Source organism: Neofelis nebulosa, chromosome 12, assembly GCF_028018385.1.
Source record: "Neofelis nebulosa isolate mNeoNeb1 chromosome 12, mNeoNeb1.pri, whole genome shotgun sequence".
In the NCBI taxonomy this organism is placed as follows: Eukaryota; Metazoa; Chordata; class Mammalia; order Carnivora; family Felidae; genus Neofelis; species Neofelis nebulosa.
In genome coordinates this window covers 68,371,094-68,392,914 of record NC_080793.1, presented here as the reverse complement: position 1 = coordinate 68,392,914, position 21,821 = coordinate 68,371,094, and the positions used below count along the sequence as shown (strand labels likewise).

Here is a 21,821-nt window from a genome sequence, read left to right as displayed (position 1 = left end):
TAAAGTGAAATTTCTCAAAAGTCGTAACAAAACACTGCTATTTCAGGAATGGAATCACCAATTAAATCTACACATGAAAGAAAGACAGTATTCAAGTCTGGCATAATCAAACTAAAAGGAATCGTTGACTCTCTGCTGTTGTCTTGATTTTTATTTTATGTAACAGGGAAGGCTATACTGTCTGTGGTTTAGCTTAACAGCCACTCTTTTCATGTCAAGTGTAAAACATGTCTAAAAAAATTTCTAAATTATTACTTTTCATTTTGTGCAGAAAGTACTATTTGCAATGATTTTTACAATGTGAAAGTCAAAAAGGGCTGCCTAACTTTGTCTCAGATCTATAAACTTGATAGTATATTAAAGAGTTAACGGAAACATTTTACCTTTTAGAAAACATGCATAGGTGTAATTTACTATAAAGATCATGTTCAGTAAAATAACCATAAAAATGACCTTCAGCATAAGGTTACTTTTCAGTAGGAATACTCATTATGAACAAAAAAGGCCTTAACATAATATACTCTATTTCAGAAAACTTTTGAAAATAATTATATCACTGATATTAACTTAAAATGCTAGGCAATAAGCAATTCGCTCTTCAGACGAAGGGTTGTGTGTGTGTGTGTGTGTGTGTGTGTGTGTCCTGCCTATATTTACATACAGCATTTTCCCTAAGTTTTACTGTTTACTACCATTGTGCCAAAAAATTATTCCTTCTCATCAAGGGATTTTTTTTTGTGGGGTTTTTAAGGTTTGTTAAATCAAGTGATTTCTTTGAGTTTTAATAGTCTTCCGTGACAAAGTACATTCAGTTTTACAATGGAAATCTATGGCAAAAATTATTGAAATTACATATGCCTTTTCAGGAACTTGTCTACAATGTAAAGGATGAGACACAGAAATGATGAAACGAACAGATATCTGCCCTTTATTTTTATGAAAGTATACAGAAGCATGAATGATGTACTATATGAATGATTTTTTCAGTAGAACAAATAGTTCTATGGGTGATATGGTGATAAATTCTGAATAGTGATTGCAACTCTCACTGTGGGTCAGAATCACTTGTGGAGCTTTCTACAAAATAGTTTTCTCTGGCTCCACGGGCAAAACTTGGAAAATTAACCAACAGCACACAAGATCTATTACAAAATAGTTTTCAGAGCTCATTATAGATGTTGCAATTCTTTTGAAAAGTAGTTAAACAGAACTTTTCTGGTACATCTAACCTGAAAATTACTCAAATGTACTTCTTAACTCAAAATATTATGTCAATTTAAAGAGACAGGAAAGTAAACAAATATATGCACAAGGGATTCACAGTGCCCCAATAATATGGGGCATTTAAAGTACCTGTGTACAATGAAATTCATAGTGAAAACAGGTTTAAAGACAATGCACATAAAAGTCTTTGTTACCTTAGGGAAAAGCCAGGAGAAACAAAAACACACAAAAAACTAAGAGCTTCAGGACACGGCAAATCAAGTTCTGTTAGATGAAAATCGCTACTCGTAGGAAAAATGAATGAGGTACTTTTAGGTAGCTAAATAGAAAAACAAATCTAGAAAATACCTGGTAACTTGTGTTGGAACACATTTTCCATGATACGTTTAATTTCTAGTCTCTGTTCCAAGTTCTCATTGTGTAAGCCAAACTCCTGTACCACTTTGTCAATGGCAATACCAATTGCATTTATCTGGGAGGGTGTAGGCGGGGGTAACGTAGTGAGCAACTCTTCCTCCTGCTTCTCCTTTTAAGATCAATATTGAGATTAAAAATGACTCACACAGTTTTTACCTTCTACCATTCACTGAGACAACACCCTGTAGAATACTCTGGAATTATTTTTCTTAGCTCTCCCTCTCACCTTAGCTGTGTTAGTCTTCATCTCATCAAACATATATACTTCTTTATGCACATAAAGTGATAACAGAAGGCAGGAATTAGGAAAAAATGCAGGGAAAGAACATTAAAAGCAGCAATGACAAATTATTTGCTTTATTATGACTGGTATAAGGGCATATACCTATGTCCTATTATTGACTTCATTCATCCTGATACTGTTCTGAAAGAAATTCACAAGACTGTCCCGCAAAACATACCTGACCAATGTAAAGTATTTTGGCTAAAATAAATTCAATAATATAGTCATGTTATTAATATCACAGTCTTAAAGAGAGGAAAGTCAAAAGATGACAAGTAAAAACAACTGAAAAGTAAAACATATTTGTTTGGGTTACATTAAAGTTACCTTAATGTTTTTCTTGTGCCTCTTCTCTTTGATATGCTTATGGGCAAATGCAATGGATTCAATTAAAACATCACAAAGTTTGCAGGTGTACTTAGCTGTAGGGTAGTTTCTTGGTCGCTGTAATTCGAAGAGATTTATAGAGACATATATATGTATCTTCCAAAATACAGGCAAACAAAAATTAGCCAGAAATGATTTCCCCATCACTTTCAAAGCTGTTAATATATTATTGTCACTCTTTACTATCTTAATAGTCATTTTTTTTGAAGTAACTCTATTAAATCAAACTATCACTTTTATTTTTTAACCTGTAGTCCTTAAATACTAATAACTACAGTAGGATACCTGACTCCTCAAAGCACATATTCCCAATTACTAACACAGTTTAAACCAAGACAATGATTTTAAGTAACAAATAAAAGACATTACCCTTTTGAGCCTGTCAATGAAGTCTCTCTTTAATCGCTCCTCTGCCTGCTGTAAGCCCAGGAGCTCTTTCATTGAAAGCACAGACTCATCAATCACGGGGCCTTCCAAGTCTCCGTCCTGCTCATTTTCCTCATTTCTAGACCTCCGTGGCTTCCGAGGTCTGGATCTCTGCTTCTTGTTTTCTTAAGTTAGGGGGAAAATATTATTGGCAATATTAAATAATACTGCTCTGATGAAAAAGCAGACCGTACATATTTATGATGTAAATCATGTGATTATCAGAACGACATCTGAACACAGCGAAAGGAAAGCTCTTCCATGGATAAAATGCGTGAATATTCATTAACTACCTCATCTGGACACATCAGTCCTCAGGAATCCTCTTTTTGGAACACTGAAAAAGAATCCATTTCAACCAATGTGATTTTTTCATTTCTTCCTAGTGTGCTCCCATACTCAAGCAATAGTAAAAATTGTCCTCTGAAGGCAAGCACACCTGGAATTCTAATATACCTAGTATGGCATAATTACAATGTTAATGTATCATATTCTAGTGTGCCTGTAAGTATACTTGCCTTTCCAATGAAAACTATCCATATGTGCTTTCATTTTTTGTAAGTGAGCAAGCTCAACAGAGCAAAGGACAACAGGGTATCTCCAAAGAAGTCAGAAATCAACTACATTCTTATCTGGAGTGAAAATCCATCATCTAGTTGTAAATTTACCTTTCATGTGATTGAGCCCTCCTTCCATATTCATACAAGAAGTCCAGGCCAAAATTTTATTTACTGAGGACTAGTTCCCATCTTATCTTTACTTTCATTTTAGCTTCTTTAAACAGCCTGCACACTAATAAGCACATTTCGAAGAAAAACGACCAGTAGGTGGAAAAAAAAGTTTTCTGTATGTACAGACTAATTCATTTAAACTCTGCTGTTAGTTCTACAAGCTTTGTAACTAATAAAACTTTTTTCCTTTTTTTAAACTTACAACTTTTCCATCTGGAAAACTGAAGATGACTGTGGGATTGATCTACAAACAATGGTTTTCAAGAGCTTTGATAACTTCTATCGAGCTCTGAAAATGAAGCTACCAATAATACATATGATCAAAATAAAACTCATTTCCCCAATTAAAATGGTGACAAATGGTTTGAATAATGTTTAAGTGGCTTATCAAAAATTAGTCTTTCGGGGCGCCTGGGTGGCGCAGTCGGTTAAGCGTCCGACTTCAGCCAGGTCACGATCTCGCGGTCCGTGAGTTCGAGCCCCGCGTCAGGCTCTGAGCTGATGGCTCAGAGCCTGGAGCCTGTTTCCGATTCTGTGTCTCCCTCTCTCTCTGCCCCTCCCCCGTTCATGCTCTGTCTCTCTCTGTCCCAAAAATAAATAAAAAACGTTGAAAAAAAAAAAAAATTAAAAAAAAAAAAATTAGTCTTTCAAAATAGAAACATACTGAAAAGCCCTGCATGAACCAATTCCTAGGTCAAGTTTACAGTGGAACTCATTTCTTCTATGGCACTTACAATGAATCAGTTGACTGAAAAAAATTCTGAGTCAGAAAAGGGAGGTACAGGATCTTTAATTTGAAAAAAGCTACTGTGAACAGCTCTAAAGAAAAAGTAGCAAGCATTGTGCTTAAAGTACCAGAAGGTGAATATATAGTGAAATTCTGTGAATAGCTTCTATAGTAGAAGTGGCAATTAAAAGAAATTAAAGTATTAGGACAAATAGTTTCTTTAAAAAGGCAATCAAAATGGACCAAATAAAATACTAAAACGTATCATTTGCAGACAAAAATCAGTCTACTTTAATACTTAACACTCCTCTACTCCCAATTAATTTATCATAATCTTTTAAGGACAGTGCTCTTGGTCTGCATGAACTTTTTTTTTTTTTTTAAGTTTTATTTTTGAGAAAGAGAGAGCAGGGGAGGGGCAGAGAGAGAGGGAGATGGAGAATCCCAAACAGGCTCCACACCATCAGTGCAGAGCCTGACGCAGGGCTCAAACCCATGAACCGTGAGATCATGACCTGAGTCAAAACCAGAAGTTGGACACTTAGGACGCTTAACTGACTGAGCTACCCAGGTGCCCCGGTCTGCATAAACTTCTGAGACAAGAACTTCTTTTAACTTAGCTGTGTGTCTATTCACATGTAATTTGCCTATCATTACAAGGTCTACACTAAATAATTACATCTGTGATTTCAGTGTTCATAGTAAGTTTCTTAACTTTGACGCTCATTAGAGATTTACACTAATATGTGCAATACCCATTAGAAAAGTCCACATTAGCTTACAAAACTGTAATTGCTATGGAACCCAATTTCTTTAACTCCTCCCTTCTTGATCACAAAGGCTTCTCACCTATTTGCTGTCATTTTCCAGAGTGACTTCAATTTCCCTCCAAAGAGTACAATTAATTCCTTATTGCTTTTTTAAACATTTTATTTTCAAGTAATGTCTACACCCAACGTGAGACTTGAACTCACAACCCTGAGACCAAGAGTCCCACGCTCCACAGACTGAGCCAGCCAGGCACCCCATTCCTTGTTTTTATACAGAGAAGTGGATGGCTGCAGAAATTCAGATGATGATGACAGCAGCTGTCATTACTGAGTATTTTTTTATGTGACAGATGCAATGCAAGCACTTTATGTGCACTGCCTCGTTTAATCCCTACAGTGATGCTGTCATAGATGCTAATGTTATCCCCATTGTACAGATGGGGAAAATGCTGGCCCCAGAAAATAACTTGGTTCAGGGACACATGACTAAATCAAAGTTAACAGGATTTGAAGTGAAGATTGAAGCATGGATGGAATTCTGAAATCCAGCCTTTTATCTAACAATGTAAGAACTGGAAAGAACTTACTAAAATCCATATCCATTCACATTTAGAACAGACTGTAACTGACAAGACAGTATCACCTTCTGAACTGAGTTTCACAGGACTGCATGGTAAAAACAGCAAGTAAAATCTCATTGACGGGAATCTTGGAAGGATAAGGCTGGGTACTGCTAAAGAGTTCCCATAATTCGAGGAAGGCAACCTAGCTCATCTCATGTGTCTTGTAACATGAATTCTCTATATACGCTATTCCAAGTCTCCCACATTTTATTTGCATATGGCCCATTATTCCATTCACAAAGGACATGTGTATTTGAGTGGATATTTTCCAGCTAAGATCACTAATGGCATTGTCCCAAATACATTACATTGGCAATCTAGGATATGTGAGGGATGAAGTACAGGGCGGTAACGTAGAACTGAAAGATAGAAAATAAGTATTAAAAAACAAAGCAACTCTAAGATAATTTTCATTATATCTTCTCACATCATTTAATGAGACCCTTGCTTATTAAGACATAATTCTGATTCAAGAAAATTTCAGTCCCTTTAACGAGATCCTTTTTAGGATCCTGAGTGCAGTGCAAAGTTTATACTTCAAATTGAATTTCTCTCCACAGTAAGCGATTTTATACCACAGCTTAAAATTATTTCCTTTCTGAAGATTTCCAAGGGCTAGAAGCTGAGCAGTCCTTCATTTAGCAAATGTGAAAGAACATACCTCTTTTTCATATGGAGAGAATATGGGGGTTTGGGGATTGCCTTCAATTAAAAGGATAGTAAAAGTATGTACTTCCTGTTCAAAACCACTTAAAAGCAACTTTTTTGGTTGCTTTTCAGACTAAACAAGAATACATATATGAGGCTTTCAGTCTGTTAACAGTCCCTATTAGTATTTGTCTGGTTGCAAACTTTCGTTCTATAAATCTTTTGTTTCTATAATGCTACTCAAGATCAACTTTTTCTTTTAAAAAACTATTGGTAACTAAGTTAAAATGTCCATGTCCTACCTGGACACAGTAATACAAAAATACTTAAATGTACACAGACTTTTAAAAAGAAAAACACAAATCAAAAGTCAAGAAATTATCAATACATGTTCCGTTTCCCTCCGTCAAATTCAAGGTCCAGTGAGGCCGTTAATGGCCAAAGCAGCACAGTACTCAATTTCAGGTTCACTTCCTCATCTACCACCCAGCATAATCAGTCTGGATAAGTTTAACCTTGCCAAGCCACAGCTGCCTGCTTTGCAAAATTGTGATTCTACCTTGATATATCACGACAGAGCACTGCATCAGACACTTCCTTCAAGTTCTTTCTAGCATCCTTTCTAGCTTCAAGATTTATGAGGCCAAGAGTTTCTCTCCTGACTGATTCCTTTGTAACACCTCATTCTGTTTGTACTCTTTGATACAAGGAATTTTCTCTTGCTTTTCCTACCTTAAGAAATATAAAACGGCACCTTTTCTCTCATTTAATACTATCAAAAGACCCTCTAAAAATAAGTGACACTTTCTCTGTTAAGTATTCTACATGTCCAGGTCACAAAATCAAACGCCTTACCAGTAAAATACAGAAATGTAAGCTGGCCACTGTGAGATAACATGAAAGAAAAAGGCCTCTGGACACCTAGGAGAGTGCCAATATTGCCTAGATGCATTTAAATTTAAAACAAACAAACAAACAACTTTAAAGTGCTGGCCAGTTTGCCACCCATTCTATATGGTCACTAAAAAAAAGGCTCCCAGCCAATAAATTTAAAAGCCCATTTTTCCAAGCATAATTTGCATTTTCAGACTAAATACTGTTTTACTTTTTCCTTCATATTTATGAGTTTATTTCATTTCAGTAATTATTGTCCATTAGATAATTTTCCTGTTTATAGAAATTATGGCTACATGGACAAAATCTACTATCCACCTTTGAGAAAAATGTATAAATAATCACTTTGGAGCAATTATTATCAAGCACACATGGCCCTTAGAAATGGGTTTTGGTTCTACAGAAACCAAAAGGCAAAACTTATCTGTATTTCTGACTTTCGAAACTTAAAGTGTCCCAGTCTGTTTGCCGTGCAGCTCACTGTTGAGCAAAGAAAAAAAAAAAAAAAAATCCTGGACTATCCTCCTCTGGAGATCGATGCTCCCTCCAAAAGACATATAATCCTCTGAGACAGGAAATCTATGTGGTCTATATTGTGTATTTACATCGAGTAAGATTTTTTTTTTTAGCTTTATATTCTGTCATTTATATTATGGACACATTCACTATTCAAATACAAAATTACAATACATAATTTAGAAAATACATATACACCACTCAGAAAATATGAAATAGTCCCCAGGGGGATATCATCACCCTCTTCTGTAGAAAGCACCAATGGGAAATATGTTTACCGAAGGAAAATGAGCCTCACGGCACAGTAAACTTTTAAAGAGACCAATACATGCAACGTGTTGAAGCTGCCCAAATGCCACGATTACAGTTCTTAAGAGTATTCGCATTAAATAAGCAGAGACTATGAAAAATTGGAACTGCATTGCTGAAAATAATAAACCTCATTTGGATGACAAAGAAAAGATACTGCGACTTTGGGCTTGTCACTTGACAAGTTGGAACACATTACCAGGGCTTCCTGCTTCCATTTCTGACATGGTTTCTAGGCTTGTCAAGTCTTTATGAAACAGTCGTCTTACAGTTCTGCAGCCTCGTCCATCCTGCCACCTATATCCATCTTCGCTTTCTTGAAAGGAGTCTTTTCTTGGTCGGTTTAGAACAGGAATTCTAGGTCCCGGTTTGAATTCCCTCCAGCTGTCTGAATTACCAGCAAGTTCATCAGAGAGCCATCTCTTACTCTGATCTTTGTGGTTGTCATTCATCCAAGCGGGCTGACTGTAAATTGGGTTTTTAAATGCATAGGGATTGCTGGAAACAGCATATGGTCCTTTTCTGGGGGTATTCCCATAGTTCCCTGGTGTTAATTTTTTTTTTGGAAGGCCTTTTTCCATTTTACTGCTATGGCCTTTAACATAGTCATCCATTATTAAATAATCTTGCTGGGGGTGAGCCCTTCTGAAATCCTCATCATCTATAGTTCCTCGGTCTTTAGCGCGTTTCACAAAATAAGGTTTTGCGGCATCTCCCATGGTCTTTGACTTCAGTTTTCTCACTCTGTACCTAGAAGAAGACATTTTGGGAAATTATCAAACCATAACAAGATATCATACCAAGCATGTGAAATACCACACGTTTATTGCACAGGTGCTCAAAAGTCTGTAAGAAACTCTTCCTTTCCTAATTTCCATCACATTCTAATAATCAGCACATTACACCAAAAGTTGGGAGGCTTGCTTGAGTCCTATAATAGTCTCCATGAAAATTAGTACTTACTATTTAACGTGACGATTACATCTGTGACTAAGGGAAGCTCCCTACAGTCTTGAGAACTGCAGTATAAAAAAAATGTTACTCATACCAAGTTGGTTGGCTTTACCTATAAAACAAAAGCGCTCCTCCACAAAACAAAACAAAACCCTCATCCCAAGCCTATGCTGTTAGAAAGCTCCGGCAACAGCCTTAAAAAAAAAAAAAAAAAGTTGCCAATACTTTTAAGTGTTATACAAAGTAACCGAAACTTTCTGTGAACGTAGCTCATCTCCTCTCAGCTTCACTTTTCTGTCCCTTCTCCGTCCTCCAGGGAAGGGCTTCGGCTCCCCCTCACTACCACTATTCAGAACCACAGGCTTCGGTCGCCTGGGCTAAAGAGGGGCTCGCTCCCCACCAAGAGTCCCCTCTAGTGAAAGGGGCTGGGTTTCCCACCAAGAGACAAGTCCAGCTCACCTCCCCAGTCCTCACTCTCTAACCCCAAACAAGTTTGGTTTGGTCAAGAACAGCATTTCTCCCTCTTCAACCCCCCGTCTGATCGCCCCACCCCCGATCTGCCTCAGTTTCCACCCTTCGAGGCCGGAGGCAGAGAAAGAGGAGGCGTCCCCGCACTCCTGGCCACGAAGCCACCTCGGGGACCAGGAAGCAGGAAGTGACCTGCCTCCTCGATGGGGTTCCGGGGTCCCCCCGGCCGGCCAGGGGGCCGGGGTCGAGTGCCTCCACCCAAGTCCCTTCTTCTCCGGCGCCGGCAGGGTCTGACACAAAGTGAAGATGCGGACTCGAACCCGGGAGCTCAGTCCCCGCCGGCCTGGGGGCTCCCCGGTCCTCGCAACTGGGGCGAGGAGGCCGGCGGGGGAAGGAGCCAACGTTTCTCCCGGGCCGGGCCCGCCCTCTACTCCGGAGACGAGGGAACCCACCGGAGACCCACCCCGGAGGCGAGTCTGGGAGGGACGCGGAGAGAAGGCGCCCCGGAGCACTCACCACCTCCGCCGCGGTCCCCCGCCTCTTCCTGTCCCGGCCGGGCTCCCTCTCCGTGTTTTCCTTCGGCCCCACTTCCGGCGCTCAGCGCTGTCTCATTGTGCGCGATTCGAAGCCGGCGGTGCCCCCGCCCGAGCGCTCCGCCGCGCACGCCGGAAACGCGCGCTGCGCCCGCAGGGCCGCCCGCCGCCCCGCCCCGCCTCCGCCCCGCCCCCGGGCCGCCCCGCCCGCTTCCGCCGCCGCCGCGGTCGCGCGCACCCTCCGGGGCCCCGGCGTCGAGTCTGGCCGGGGTGCCCCGCTCCGCCCCTCCTCTCCTCTCCCGGGGCCGGCTTCCTAGGCCTCGCTAGCACCCGGGAGGCGCGGGCGAGCAAGTCTCTTGTTCTCCGCGGGAGGCGCGGAGCCCGGGCGGCTCGTGCGCCGGCGGCTCGGCTTTGCCCCTGGATGCTCTTGGTTGCGGGCGAGTGCAGGGCAAGTGCAGCCCGAATGTGAGGCCTTGTAGCGCTCTTGCTCTTTTTCTGACGATTAGATTCAGCGAGGTCTTAGAAATGCCCGCATCTGAGCCGTTCACCCAGATCTCAGTGTGGTCAAGGGAAATGCTTCGCTTTTTTCTTAGACTGGCTACGAATTTGTTTTACTGAACAACACAAAACCGTGTTTTCGAGAGTCTGTGTAATCGCAAAGGATGATCCGAGAGAACCATGCTCGAAATTTTGAAAGAAGAATGCACACCTGGCATTAGCAAAAAACTCGGGGTTCCTTTTCTTTTCTTCTTTTGACTGTTACCTTCCTCGCTGTCTTGTTCTAAATGCTTTGAAAGCCTCGAACAACTAATAAGATCAGGGAGTGTTGAGAAAATTTGACAGTTTTGGTCTCTCTTCTTTTTAGGAGCATTTAAATTTAAATCCATGAGGTGCTGCGGAGCAAAGGTCTTAGAATAATAATGGACACATAAGCCCTGGGTATTGTCAGGCGCTGTTCTGAGGGCTTTACAAATATTAACTCTAATCTTCACAACAAGTCCTCCAGGAAAATACCATTATGCCCGTTTTAAAGATGGGGAAATAGTATTTATGGTAAAGTAAAGGGCGCTGCTGGAAACCACTTAATGAGGCAGAGTCCTTTATTAAGTTCTGTCTATGCTAAAGGTGATTTAAAACGTGTTGGTGCTACTTTTGTATAATGCCTTATCTCGATGCTTTGGGGTCTGAACAGACGTGAGAATCTAGCCAATAATCTGTCCGACAGGCAGACAATGGCCTTTAATAGGGTCTAAAGGGAGTGTAGTGATACATGAATACATTTATTATGGGACAGTAGCGTCACCACACCCAGTTGAGTAATTTTTATACAAAAGACCTGGTTGGGGAAAATTCGGCCTCAAGTGTCTCGAGTTCTACAGGATCACTGGAGGATACATCCTTTAAGAATTTAAAATATTTTTTATTTGCATTCTCTTCGATGTGTTCCCCAATGCCTAGCATCCATTCTGAATGTGCTTTCGAGATTTGTCTTGAGGGTAAATGAGGCTCTCTCAAATGAGATGCCATACTAATAAAAAGATAATGGCAACATAGCTCTTTTTGTCCATATTATACTGCAATGGGGATTTAAATTAATCATGGCGATCCTTAAAATCCAGTTGTAAAGTTTGGTTTGATTCTTCTTTGGTTGTCACTGTAGGGAATGCTGAGTTTCTCAGAATCTTTGTGAGGATTGTTTCTTGATCTAGACATATCTGTAGCAACTTGAAGCAGAAATTTTGGGGGCGGTCTGGTTCAGGGCATATTAACACTGCTCCGTATGTTAGTTACCATGTATCTTCTGTCTTCAACCACATGCCTGACATTGTGATACATCTTGACAAGTCAACCTTTAACACACCCAGGGCTGGTGTTCTTTTTCTTTGCAGCCGGGGAGTCAGAAGTTCAGGGTTTGTGTTCATAGCTTTGTAGGCCAATTTTTTTCCTAGTGTGTTTTATCTACTTTGTTCAGGGAACTGTTGGCTCTTTCAAATACGTCTGAAATCCAGTGTTCTCTTGCCATCTCCACTACTTCCAACCTGTTACCACCATGATTCACGGCATTGCTGCAATCATCAGCTTTTATTTTTGCCACCCTTAATCTCTACACGACAGCCAGGAAACTGATATTTAAAATCTAAGCCAGACTATGGTTTCCCCCCTCAAGACCCCTCAGTGGTTCCCCATTTCTGTGGAAGTAAAAGCCACAGTTCATAGAATGGCTACAAAGCCCCTCCCTTTACTTCTGATCTCACCCCTAATGCCTCTTACCCCTTCATTCACTCCACCCTAGCCACACTACCTTCTTGTGATTCCTTCATCACACCAGGAGAGTTCTTGCCTCAGGATTTTGCACTGGCTGTTCCCTTAACCTAGAATGCTTTCCTTTCTTTGGTGTCTGTTTTGTTCACACTCTCATCTCCTTAGCATCTTCTCTCAAAAGTCATTTCTCCCTTCTTTTTACTTTTTAAAATTTTTATTTATTAATTTTTATTTATTTATTTTGAGAGAGGGAGAGAGAGCGCACACGCATGAGTAGGGGAGGGGCAGAAAGAGAGAGAAAGAGAATCCCAAGCAGGCTCCACACTATCAGTGCAGAGCCTGACACAGGTCTTGAAACCGAAAACTAAGATCATGACCTGAGTCAAAAACCAAGAGTTGGACGCTTAACCGACTGAGCCACCCAGGTACCCCTCTCAAAGGTCATTTCTCAGGGCACTGGGTGGCTCAGTCAGTTAAGCACAGAGCCCAACACGGGGCTTGAATTCACGGACTGCAAGATCATGACCTGAGCCGAAGTCGGATGCTTAACCTACTGAGCCACTCAGGCACCCCTGTAAAAACCCAATTTAAATTGTAACGAGGGCACAGGACTGCAAGAGCACCTGGCTGCAGGGGTCCCAAGCAGGCCAGCCACTCACTCTTGACAAAATTCAAAGGCCGAGAGACAGTGGTGGTGAAACAGGAAAGGAATTTATTTCGGTGAGGCCGAAATAAATAAAGTCTGTGTGGAAGACCACAGACTAGAGTCTCATAGACTGTCTCCAAAGTGCTGAAAATACGTCTGGGTTTCTTTAAGGAGAATGTGGGACAAAGGTGGGCGGGTACGTGCCGGTAGGCAGTGAAGTTCAGGTAGATCATTGTCTTGGAGTCAATCACGTGGGGTCTTGCTGGCTGGGGCAATGGTTATTGCTTTAGGGAGTAATTTCGAGTTCCCATCACAGGATGCTTTGCCCTGCAGAGTCTTTTGTGTGAGTTAAGAGATAAGCTGGAAGGAACTTAATTAGGAAGTACAGACTGAAGTCAAAATAGAGGTAGTTGAAGTCCTCTGTCAAAACTGGCTTATACAATGAGGATTATTTATTGGCTCACAAAACTGGAAGTTCAGAGTGGTGGTATAAGCTTCAATGTCAGCTTTATCCAGCGGTTACGCCCTCCTGTGTATATGGACCTTGTCTTCACATACACAGGAGGGCATAACCCAGGGGGGGCACGATGACAGTGGCAGTTCCGGATGTCACATCAGTCCACCACCATACCCAGCAGAAAGGAAGATGGCCTCTGGAAGCCAGGAACAACTTTCCAAGAAACTCTTGCAAACTTAAATCAATCTTTGGGAAGGGGGATGCCATTACCCTTAGACCAGTGTTTCTCTACTATTGGACTACTGGAATTTTTGGGTTGGATAATATTTGTGGGGGAGGGGGGAGCTGTCCAGTGCATGGCAACATGTTTAGCAATGTCCTTGGCCTCTACCCAGTGGACTTCCCCCTAGTTGTGACAATCCAAAATATCTCCAGGCAGTGCCAAACATCCCTGGAGAGCAATATCACCTCCAGTTGAGAACCACGTCTTAGACCTTCAGGCTCACCCTTAGAGCGAGGGGATAGGGTCGGTTGACTTTGGGGCACTTGCATTGTTTGAGAAAGGATGAGATAATGGATGAAATCTAGGTCCTATGAGGAATGAGAAAGGTGAGAATGCCAGCCAACAGTGTTCATTTCACCTCTCTTAAACAAATTCACCTCCAGACTTTGCAGCAAACTTTGGCTTTCCCGTAAATCAGGGTATACGTGGGAAAACTGAAAAATGTGTTTAGAATTTTGCTGTTTGATCAGGGAAGACCTTCTAGTCTGATATCCACCTTCTTAGAATATCAGAAGAGACAGATGCTCCTTCCTCTGCTCCATGGAAGTCAGAGGACAGAAGATAATTAATGTTGTATTGGAGGGAGACAACATTCAGGGGGCCTTTGAGGGGCTCTCGTTGTACAGTCTTTTCAAAGACCTTCCTCCAAGTCAGGTTTAGGCTGGACTTTTCTTTTAAAAAAATTTTTTTTTTAATGTTTATTTTTGAGAGAAAGAGGCAGAGTGCGAGCGGGAGAGGGACAGAGAGAGAGAGGGAGACACAGAATCCAAAGCAGGCTCCAGGCTCTGAGCTGTCAGCACAGAGCCTGACACGGGGCTCAAACCCACAAACTGTGAGATCATGACCTGAGCGGAAGTCGGATGCCCAACTGACTAAGTCACCCAGGTGCCCCAAGTCTGGACTTTTCTAATTTCTGTGGCTTGAGGAATTGCCAAGAGCTAACAGACTCTCCAGCTCCTGCCTGCCGAAGAGTCTTAGCTTACACTATTCCAGGACCTTCTGTTTACAACCTGGAACATATGTTGCATGAAGTAAAAGAAGTTAATTTCCAGTGCACATTGTCAAATCCCAGGAAAATCAGGAAGCTAGTGAAAACAAATAACTCAAACCTAGATTTTGTTTTTCCTGAATTAGCCATATACTTATGGTCATTCATTTATTTCATTTTTTTCGAGAAATGTCGAGTGCCTGATAAGGACCCTTATGAGTGAGGGAAAACAGACACAGTCCCAGATCTTGAAGGGTTGAAAAATATGGTAATGGTGGCAGATGTCCTGAATTTGAAAATTTAAGACTTGGCTTTGAGTCTCCTCCCCCACATTGATCTAGTCTTACTTTGGGGCCCTACTCTCTTCTGGGAACTATGGGAGAGAAATTTTAACTTGCCAATTAACATACCCCAGTCTTCTGATTTAAATCAGACCTTTGATGGTTTGTGTGAGCGATAAGCCCACCGACCCATCAGAGGAGGGATGAAGAGACTCGGAGCACAGTGAAGCAACATCCTTGCAAGAGCAGGTGTCTGATGGACAGGCACACCTGGGGCAGTTATAGCAGACAATTTATCTCCTAGCATTCAAGTCCCTCCCCTGGTTCCTCATTGGCTGAGTACTACAAAGGTTATAGCCTTACCTGGAAGTCTCCTATGCCCATGTAAGGTAAAAAAGTAGCCTGACTTGGGGGGTGGGAGGTGTGCCTGGGTGGCTCAGTCAGTTAATCATCTGATTTCAGCTCAGGTCATGATCTCCTGGTTTGTGAGTTCGCATCCCACGTCGGACTCTGTGCTGACAGCTCAGAGCCTGGAGCCTGCTTCAGATTCTGTGTCTCCCTCTCTCTCTGCCCTTTCCCCACTCCACTCATGCTCTGTTTCTCTCTGTCTCTCTTGAAAAGAAATAAACATAAAAACAAAAGTAAGAAAAAAAATAGTCTGATTGGAACAAATGTACCTTCCCTGAGGTGATGCAGAGACTGTCAGTCCCTCCTCCCTTTGTTCTTTGGCTCATGTTCATTGCAAAGCCCTTGAAAATAAGCATGCAAAATGCAGAGGGGAATAAGAACCAGGAAGTGAAGTATCTTAAGGTTTGGAACTCCATTGTTGGGGTGGTGAGAGGTTCATACATCTTTCCAATAGTCTGTAAACCTACTGTTAACTAGACAGCACAGCTTTTATTTGGTATTTCTGAAAATGAATCATTTCCTTCACTCCTCACAGTTTGGTCTCTTGAATATGTGTCCCATTGTTCAGGTTTCCTTCTCCACTTTCCTAGGATGCTACCTGGGGATGTGATGCTCTGGAATCATAGGACCAGAAAGACGTGTCCCTGGGTATACATCCACAGGCTCTGTGAGTGGACCTGTTTCTTTTCTGGTGTCTTTCCCATTGCTCTTCTTTGCCTTGTTGCTAAATATCTATCTAAGGCTGAGTCTGAGGTTTGGGGACTCGTGGTTGGTTCTGTCAGTCCAGTCCACCCCCAGTGGTTCGATGTTGTCAACTCGGACCTGCCCTATACTTGATGGCATTGTGCATCCCTCTTGAGGTCTAGCTGCAACTCCTAGGTGATTTTCAGCATGGGTGCTCTACAACCCACCCCCCAACCCTGTCCCCTCCAGGTCTGGCAATTTCCAGGTTACTTTGCCATCTGTCTTCCTTGGCACTGAGAAGAATCCAGAAATGCCTGGATTCTTTTCAAGGACATGTAGAATCTCAAGTATGCCTGAAGTGCCAATTTCAGCCTTCCTCTGTGTGACTGTGTCCTGCTGTTACTTTTACACTCCCCAGATCACCCTATTTGTCTCTTGGGTCATCTACTTCCCCCTGGTTCTGAGCTGGGGATGGTTCATGTGCTCCAAACTTTCCCCTCAACTAATCTCACCCTCTGAAGGATGGGAGGTTCTGCTTCCTCTTCCTGTTGCCATGGATATGAGCAGCCCTGTCTTTCCCTCCTCCCCACCTCCCTTTCAAGCCACAGCCATCTCTTTTCCCATGGAAACCCAATAGCCAACTCCAGGCTGTTTCTTAGATTCCACTGCATGTCTCTCAAATGTCATGGTGGAGAAAGAGCCTCTCATCTCCATACTCATCAAATGCCTCACTCTAGATTTCTCTAGGTTCCCTGTGGGTCTTCCACCCCCAGGGCTTCCTAAGGTTGAACCTCCCAAGAGGCCTCTTAGTGATGAAGGCGCATAAGGCAAGCTGAGGGCAAAGTACAAGCTAACAACCCCTGTCCCTCCCCCAGGGTGGAATATGTGTGGTATACCTCAGGCACTCCTGGCTGCCCAAGCACAAAGGAAAGGGCAGAAAACAAATGGTTAAACTGATAGAGTCTCCATCAGTTTACAAATATCTTATCAATAGCCTAATCTCCAGGAAGTGCCTACTGTCTTAATGATAATGCTTTGCTAGAGGGAAAAACAACCTTAGCTTGACAATAGCTAGGCCTCTAGTAATCTGTGAGTCTTTTTTAGCATATGGAAGTCCCTTTAAGAAACTTCTTGACTTTACCTCCCTCAACTCCACAGTGTATAACCAGTCACTCTTCACCACCCCAGTGCAGCTCTTCCTGGCCACAGGTCCCATTCCCGTGCTGCAATGAAATCATCTCTTTTGCACCAAAGACATCATCAAGAATTCTTTCTTTGCTGTCAGCTTCGGACTCCCACCACCACTCCAAAACCCCATCATGAGCATTCACTGGATCTGGAACCTATGCCCCAGGGCCTGCAGCCCTCCCTTGGCTACCTAAAGCTGAGGCTATCTGAGGCCGTCAGAACTCATCACTAGGCTGTCTTCGGCTTTCAAGATCCAACCCTCAGAAGATGCCAGGAAGCCACTGCCTCTCTTCTTGCCAGTGGGCCCTGCACAGATGGAGAGCTGGATACTGGACCCAGGGGCAGTGAGGAAGAGAAATCAGGCAGAGGTTATTCAGAAAAAACAAGCCAAAACAAAACCGTATTTCTTTCAAAAGGAGACATAGCTGGTGGTGGGTGGGTCTGTGGCAGAAGGATGGAAACTTCAATTGATTGAATAAGCACTGGGTTGAGCCCTCGGTACATGGATCCAATAGTCCTCTTGTACTTCTGTGGTTTGTGTTATGTTATAAAACAGAGGCTCAAAGAGTGAACTCATGGGGCTATGGCAACACGGCTTTAGTTGAGACCTGACCAGAGTCTTTCTGAGTCCAGAGTTTTTATGTTCTTTTTAACCTACCATGCACCAAGCTCCTGTCCTCTGATCAAGCCCTCCTACCCCCGAAGAACCACTGTTCCTTTTGAATGCTCCCATTCTGAGATCACACTCTGAAACTGGGACTACTGGTCTCCAGCTATAGATCCTGCTCCATGTCTACTTTGCTTTAATTTTGGGCAACGTATCTTCCTTCCTGGGCCTCAGTTTCTCTAACTGTAAGCAAGAGATAAGGAACATTAAGCCAAACATCCACTATTCCTGACTGATCACAAGAAGTTCAGTTCTTCTCAGTAACTTATTTTGGGGTGTGCATTTTTATAAGTTTATATATATATATATATATATATATATATATATATATATATATTTTTTTTTTTTTTTAATGTTTATTTTTGAAGGAGAGAGAGAGACAGAGTATGAGCAGGGGAGGAGCAGAGAGAGAGGGAGACACAGAATATGAAGCAGGTTCCAGGCGCTGAGCTGTCAGCACAGAGCCCAATGTGGGGCTTGAACTCACAAGCTGTGAGATCATGACCCGAGCCAAAGTCGGAGGCTGAACCGACTGAACCATTCAGGCACCCCTCTATGTTTATATATTTATAATGATTTACTTCTACTGATTATTTTATTTTATTTATTTTTTATTTTTTATTAAAAAAAATTTTTTTTTCAACGTTTTTTATTTATTTTTGGGACAGAGAGAGACAGAGCATGAACGGGGGAGGGTCAGAGAGAGAGGGAGACACAGAATCGGAAACAGGCTCCAGGCTCCGAGCCATCAGCCCAGAGCCTGACGCGGGGCTCGAACTCACGGACCGCGAGATCGTGACCTGGCTGAAGTCGGACGCTTAACCGACTGTGCCACCCAGGCGCCCTCTACTGATTATTTTAAATTAGAGTGAGAAATTAAATTATATGTATATATTTTTTTGTTTTTTTTTTAATTTCTAGATTTATCTTCTATTTGAGATACTAAATTTCCATTTAGAGTTTTGAAGTAAAATTTGCTAAAAAAAAGTATTAAAAAGATCAACTCCATTTGATGAAAACTATTAATAATTATCCAGAGATGTCAAAAATCATAAAGATGATATACCCATGATTGAACTTTGCTAAGCACTGGACCTAAGGAAGAGAAAAGAAAATACCCATGAGGCTGACTAACATTTACAGTAAGAACAGTAAGTGAAGCTGATAAGGAAGACCAAAAAAGGAGGGGCTTCTATGATAAGGAATTTGAGAGAGGGTAATATGCAAGTCTTTTCCCTGAGCTGCTCTGGCCTCATGGATGCCAAACGTACCAAAAATGCAAGACAAGACATCCAGGTGTTCTTGGGAGGGGAGGGCCCCTAAGCAGGTCACGGCATCTTACTAACGGCATTGGGTGACTCAAATTCCCAGAAGCAATCCCTGCTAACTATTATCTGTTGCTTTGGAACTATTCTCGCCCAAGCCACAGAGATGGAAGTTGAGAAGGGAAAAAAGGTAGTGTAAAGGATGAGAAAAGTGAGGTATTCAGAAGTCAAAGCTGGGGAGAGCAGAGCAGGGGGAGAGGGGAACTTTGAAATGCAGTGACAGAAAAACCCTAAATTAGGGTTGTACCGACAATACGTAAGGAGAAAATATGACTTGAGGAGTAGTCTTCATTAAAGAAGATTGAGGGGCACCTGGGTGGTTTGGTTGGTTAAGCCTCCGACTCGTGGTTTCGGCTCAGGGCATGATCTCACGGTTCGTGAGTTCTAGACCCAAAAGCAGGTTTTGTGTCCCAGTGCAGAGCCTACGTGGGATACTCTCTCTTTCTCTCTCTCTGTCTCTCCCCCGCTCACGCACACATACTGTCTCTCAAATATAAGTAAATAAACTGTAAAAAAGGGTTGAGTTTGATTAAATAAGAATAGTAAGTAAAGAAGCATAATATGGTCCTGACCTTGAGCTGTCCTGGGGTTCCTGACCTGGCATGCTTTATCCCCCGGGCATGGAGCAGGTCAAAGTGCCTCTTAGAGCCGGGCTGTCAGGTAAAATACAGTGTGATCAGGGCAATGTTTGGGGCATACTTATCCTAAAAAATTGTTCATTGTTTATCTGAAATTCAAATTTAACTGGTGTCTGGTATTGAGTTAATTGATTAAGTATTGTTGCTAAATTCAACTACCTCCAAATGTCTCTGGGGTTTTCTGCTGGAGCTTGCATTCTTGGTAAGGATTCACCAACTGATGAATGTTTACTGGTTCCCAGATTGTCTAATTATTCTGTCTTCTTCCAGTGACCGTATAAAAAGCTCCCCCAGCCATGTTGCATTTTGCAAAATGTCAAACCAACAGAAAACTTGCAAGAAATGTACAATGAACATCTATTTACTATCTCCATAGCTCACTGATTTTAACATTTTGTTGCATTTTTTCTTTCTTTCTTTTTCTTTCTTTCTTTCTTTCTTTCTTTCTTTCTTTCTTTCTTTCTTTCTTTCTTTCTCTCCCTCTTTTCCTCCCTTTGTGCATGTGTGTGTGTGTTTAGCTGAACCATTTGAGAGTTGCAGACATCCAGACACCTAAGCCCCCAACCCCTCAGCAACTGGGGGAGGGGCAGAGAGAGGGAGAGAGAGAATCCCAAGCAGACTCCACACTGTTAGCACAGAGCCCGATGTAAGGCTCAAACTCAGAAACCATGAGATCATGACCTGAGCCAAAACCAAGAGTCCAACACTCAAGCGACTGAGCCACCCAGGTACCCCTCTAGTCTTCTTATGTAGCTCGGCTTGCCAATGTTTTATTATTGTTTGGTTATTCATGACATTAGCATTTTCCAAGAGTCCAGGCCTATTCCATTTCAGATGTCTGGTTGTTGCCTAATGGTTAGACTTAAGTTAAACACATTTTGCAGGAATACTACCAGGTAATGTTGTATCACACATCATAGTGCATCAAAACAGAGGACCCATGAGGTGAATAGATTCGTAACAATGATGTTACGTTTGATCATTTGGCTAAGGTGTTATCTACTATACTTCCCCCATTACAAAGATCTCCTTTCTCCCTTCGTAATTAATAAGTAACTTGGGATGTGACACTTTGGACTGTGTGAGTATCCTTCTTCCCCCATGTTTCTCCCTATGGTTTTAGTATCCATGGATGATTCTCTCTTGAAATCAAATATTACGATGGTAGTTGTGAAATAGTGACTTTCCATTTCTGTCACCCCTTCTGTGTTTCTTAGTTGGCATTCTTTTATAAAGAAGGGTTTTCCTTTCTCTCCCTAATCCCTTAAAAATTTTAAAAATATATGTCATGATGGACTCATGGATTCTACTTTATTCAGTGTGTTGTAATCGAATCCTGTCATTATCCATTTTAATGTTCAGATTGTCCCAAATCTGGCAGGTGACAGCCCCTTAAACTGGTTCTTGTATCTCTTTGGCATATCTTCCTCAGTTTTGAGCACTGCCTTGATTTCTGGCACAACAAGATATTCTGGGTTCACCTTGAAATTAGGCATTTTCTCAAAGGGTTTGGGGAATGGTGTTCAGGAAGCAAGACCTTGTTCCCTGTATGATTATCGCTCTGGGGAGAAATTGCTTTTAGGTCTTCTCAGATGGACAGAACTAGGAAATGCTTTCCAAAAATCATGGGTTCATAATGATACCTCTAATTGATGCCCAATCCAAATAGGATTCTTCCTCTCCCTCCTCCATCCCATAGTTGCATTTTTGTTCTCCCACAGTGAACTCCCTGCTTTCTCAAAACATCAATATATTTACTCATTTGCTCAATCCTGCAATATACATAAAGCAGTTTCAGAATTGCCTCACCCACATCACTATGCAAACAAGCCTACCAAGTAAAGTTCAAGGTTTCTTTTATCCTTAGAATCCCACTGAAAGCATACAGTCAGAACACGTTGTTATTATGTTCAAAACTTTTGGGATTCATTGTTTTTCTTTGTAATTTGTGTTATCAACTTGGTTATAATCAAGTACATTCCTTTCTTTCACTTTCAGGTTCTCCTACCGTCCCCACCCCTGCCATTCTTGTTGATTTAGCTTTATTTTTTGAATATGTAAAATGTCGATGTGCTTCAAAATCC

At 41.8% G+C, this 21,821-nt stretch overlaps 1 protein-coding gene across 6 annotated transcripts in view; it reads right to left on the bottom strand.

The window, feature by feature from the left end:
* Window positions 1-10,047, bottom strand: part of TUT7 (terminal uridylyl transferase 7) — a 61,774-nt gene extending 51,727 nt beyond the window's left edge. For 3 of the 6 annotated variants that reach the window (XM_058695545.1, XM_058695550.1, XM_058695549.1), the window contains exons 1-5: window positions 9,894-10,047; window positions 8,155-8,705; window positions 2,681-2,862; window positions 2,252-2,368; window positions 1,573-1,750 (exon numbers count right to left, since the gene is read on the bottom strand). In XM_058695545.1, coding sequence (XP_058551528.1) covers window positions 1,573-1,750; window positions 2,252-2,368; window positions 2,681-2,862; window positions 8,155-8,674 — 997 coding nt within the window. In that variant the 5' untranslated portion in view covers window positions 8,675-8,705; window positions 9,894-10,047. Of the gene's footprint in view, window positions 1-1,572; window positions 1,751-2,251; window positions 2,369-2,680; window positions 2,863-8,154; window positions 8,706-8,918; window positions 9,796-9,829 lie in introns of those variants that run through there. The other 3 variants (XM_058695546.1, XM_058695547.1, XM_058695548.1) reach the window with 3 other exon arrangements.
* Window positions 10,048-21,821: the final 11,774 nt, after the last annotated feature.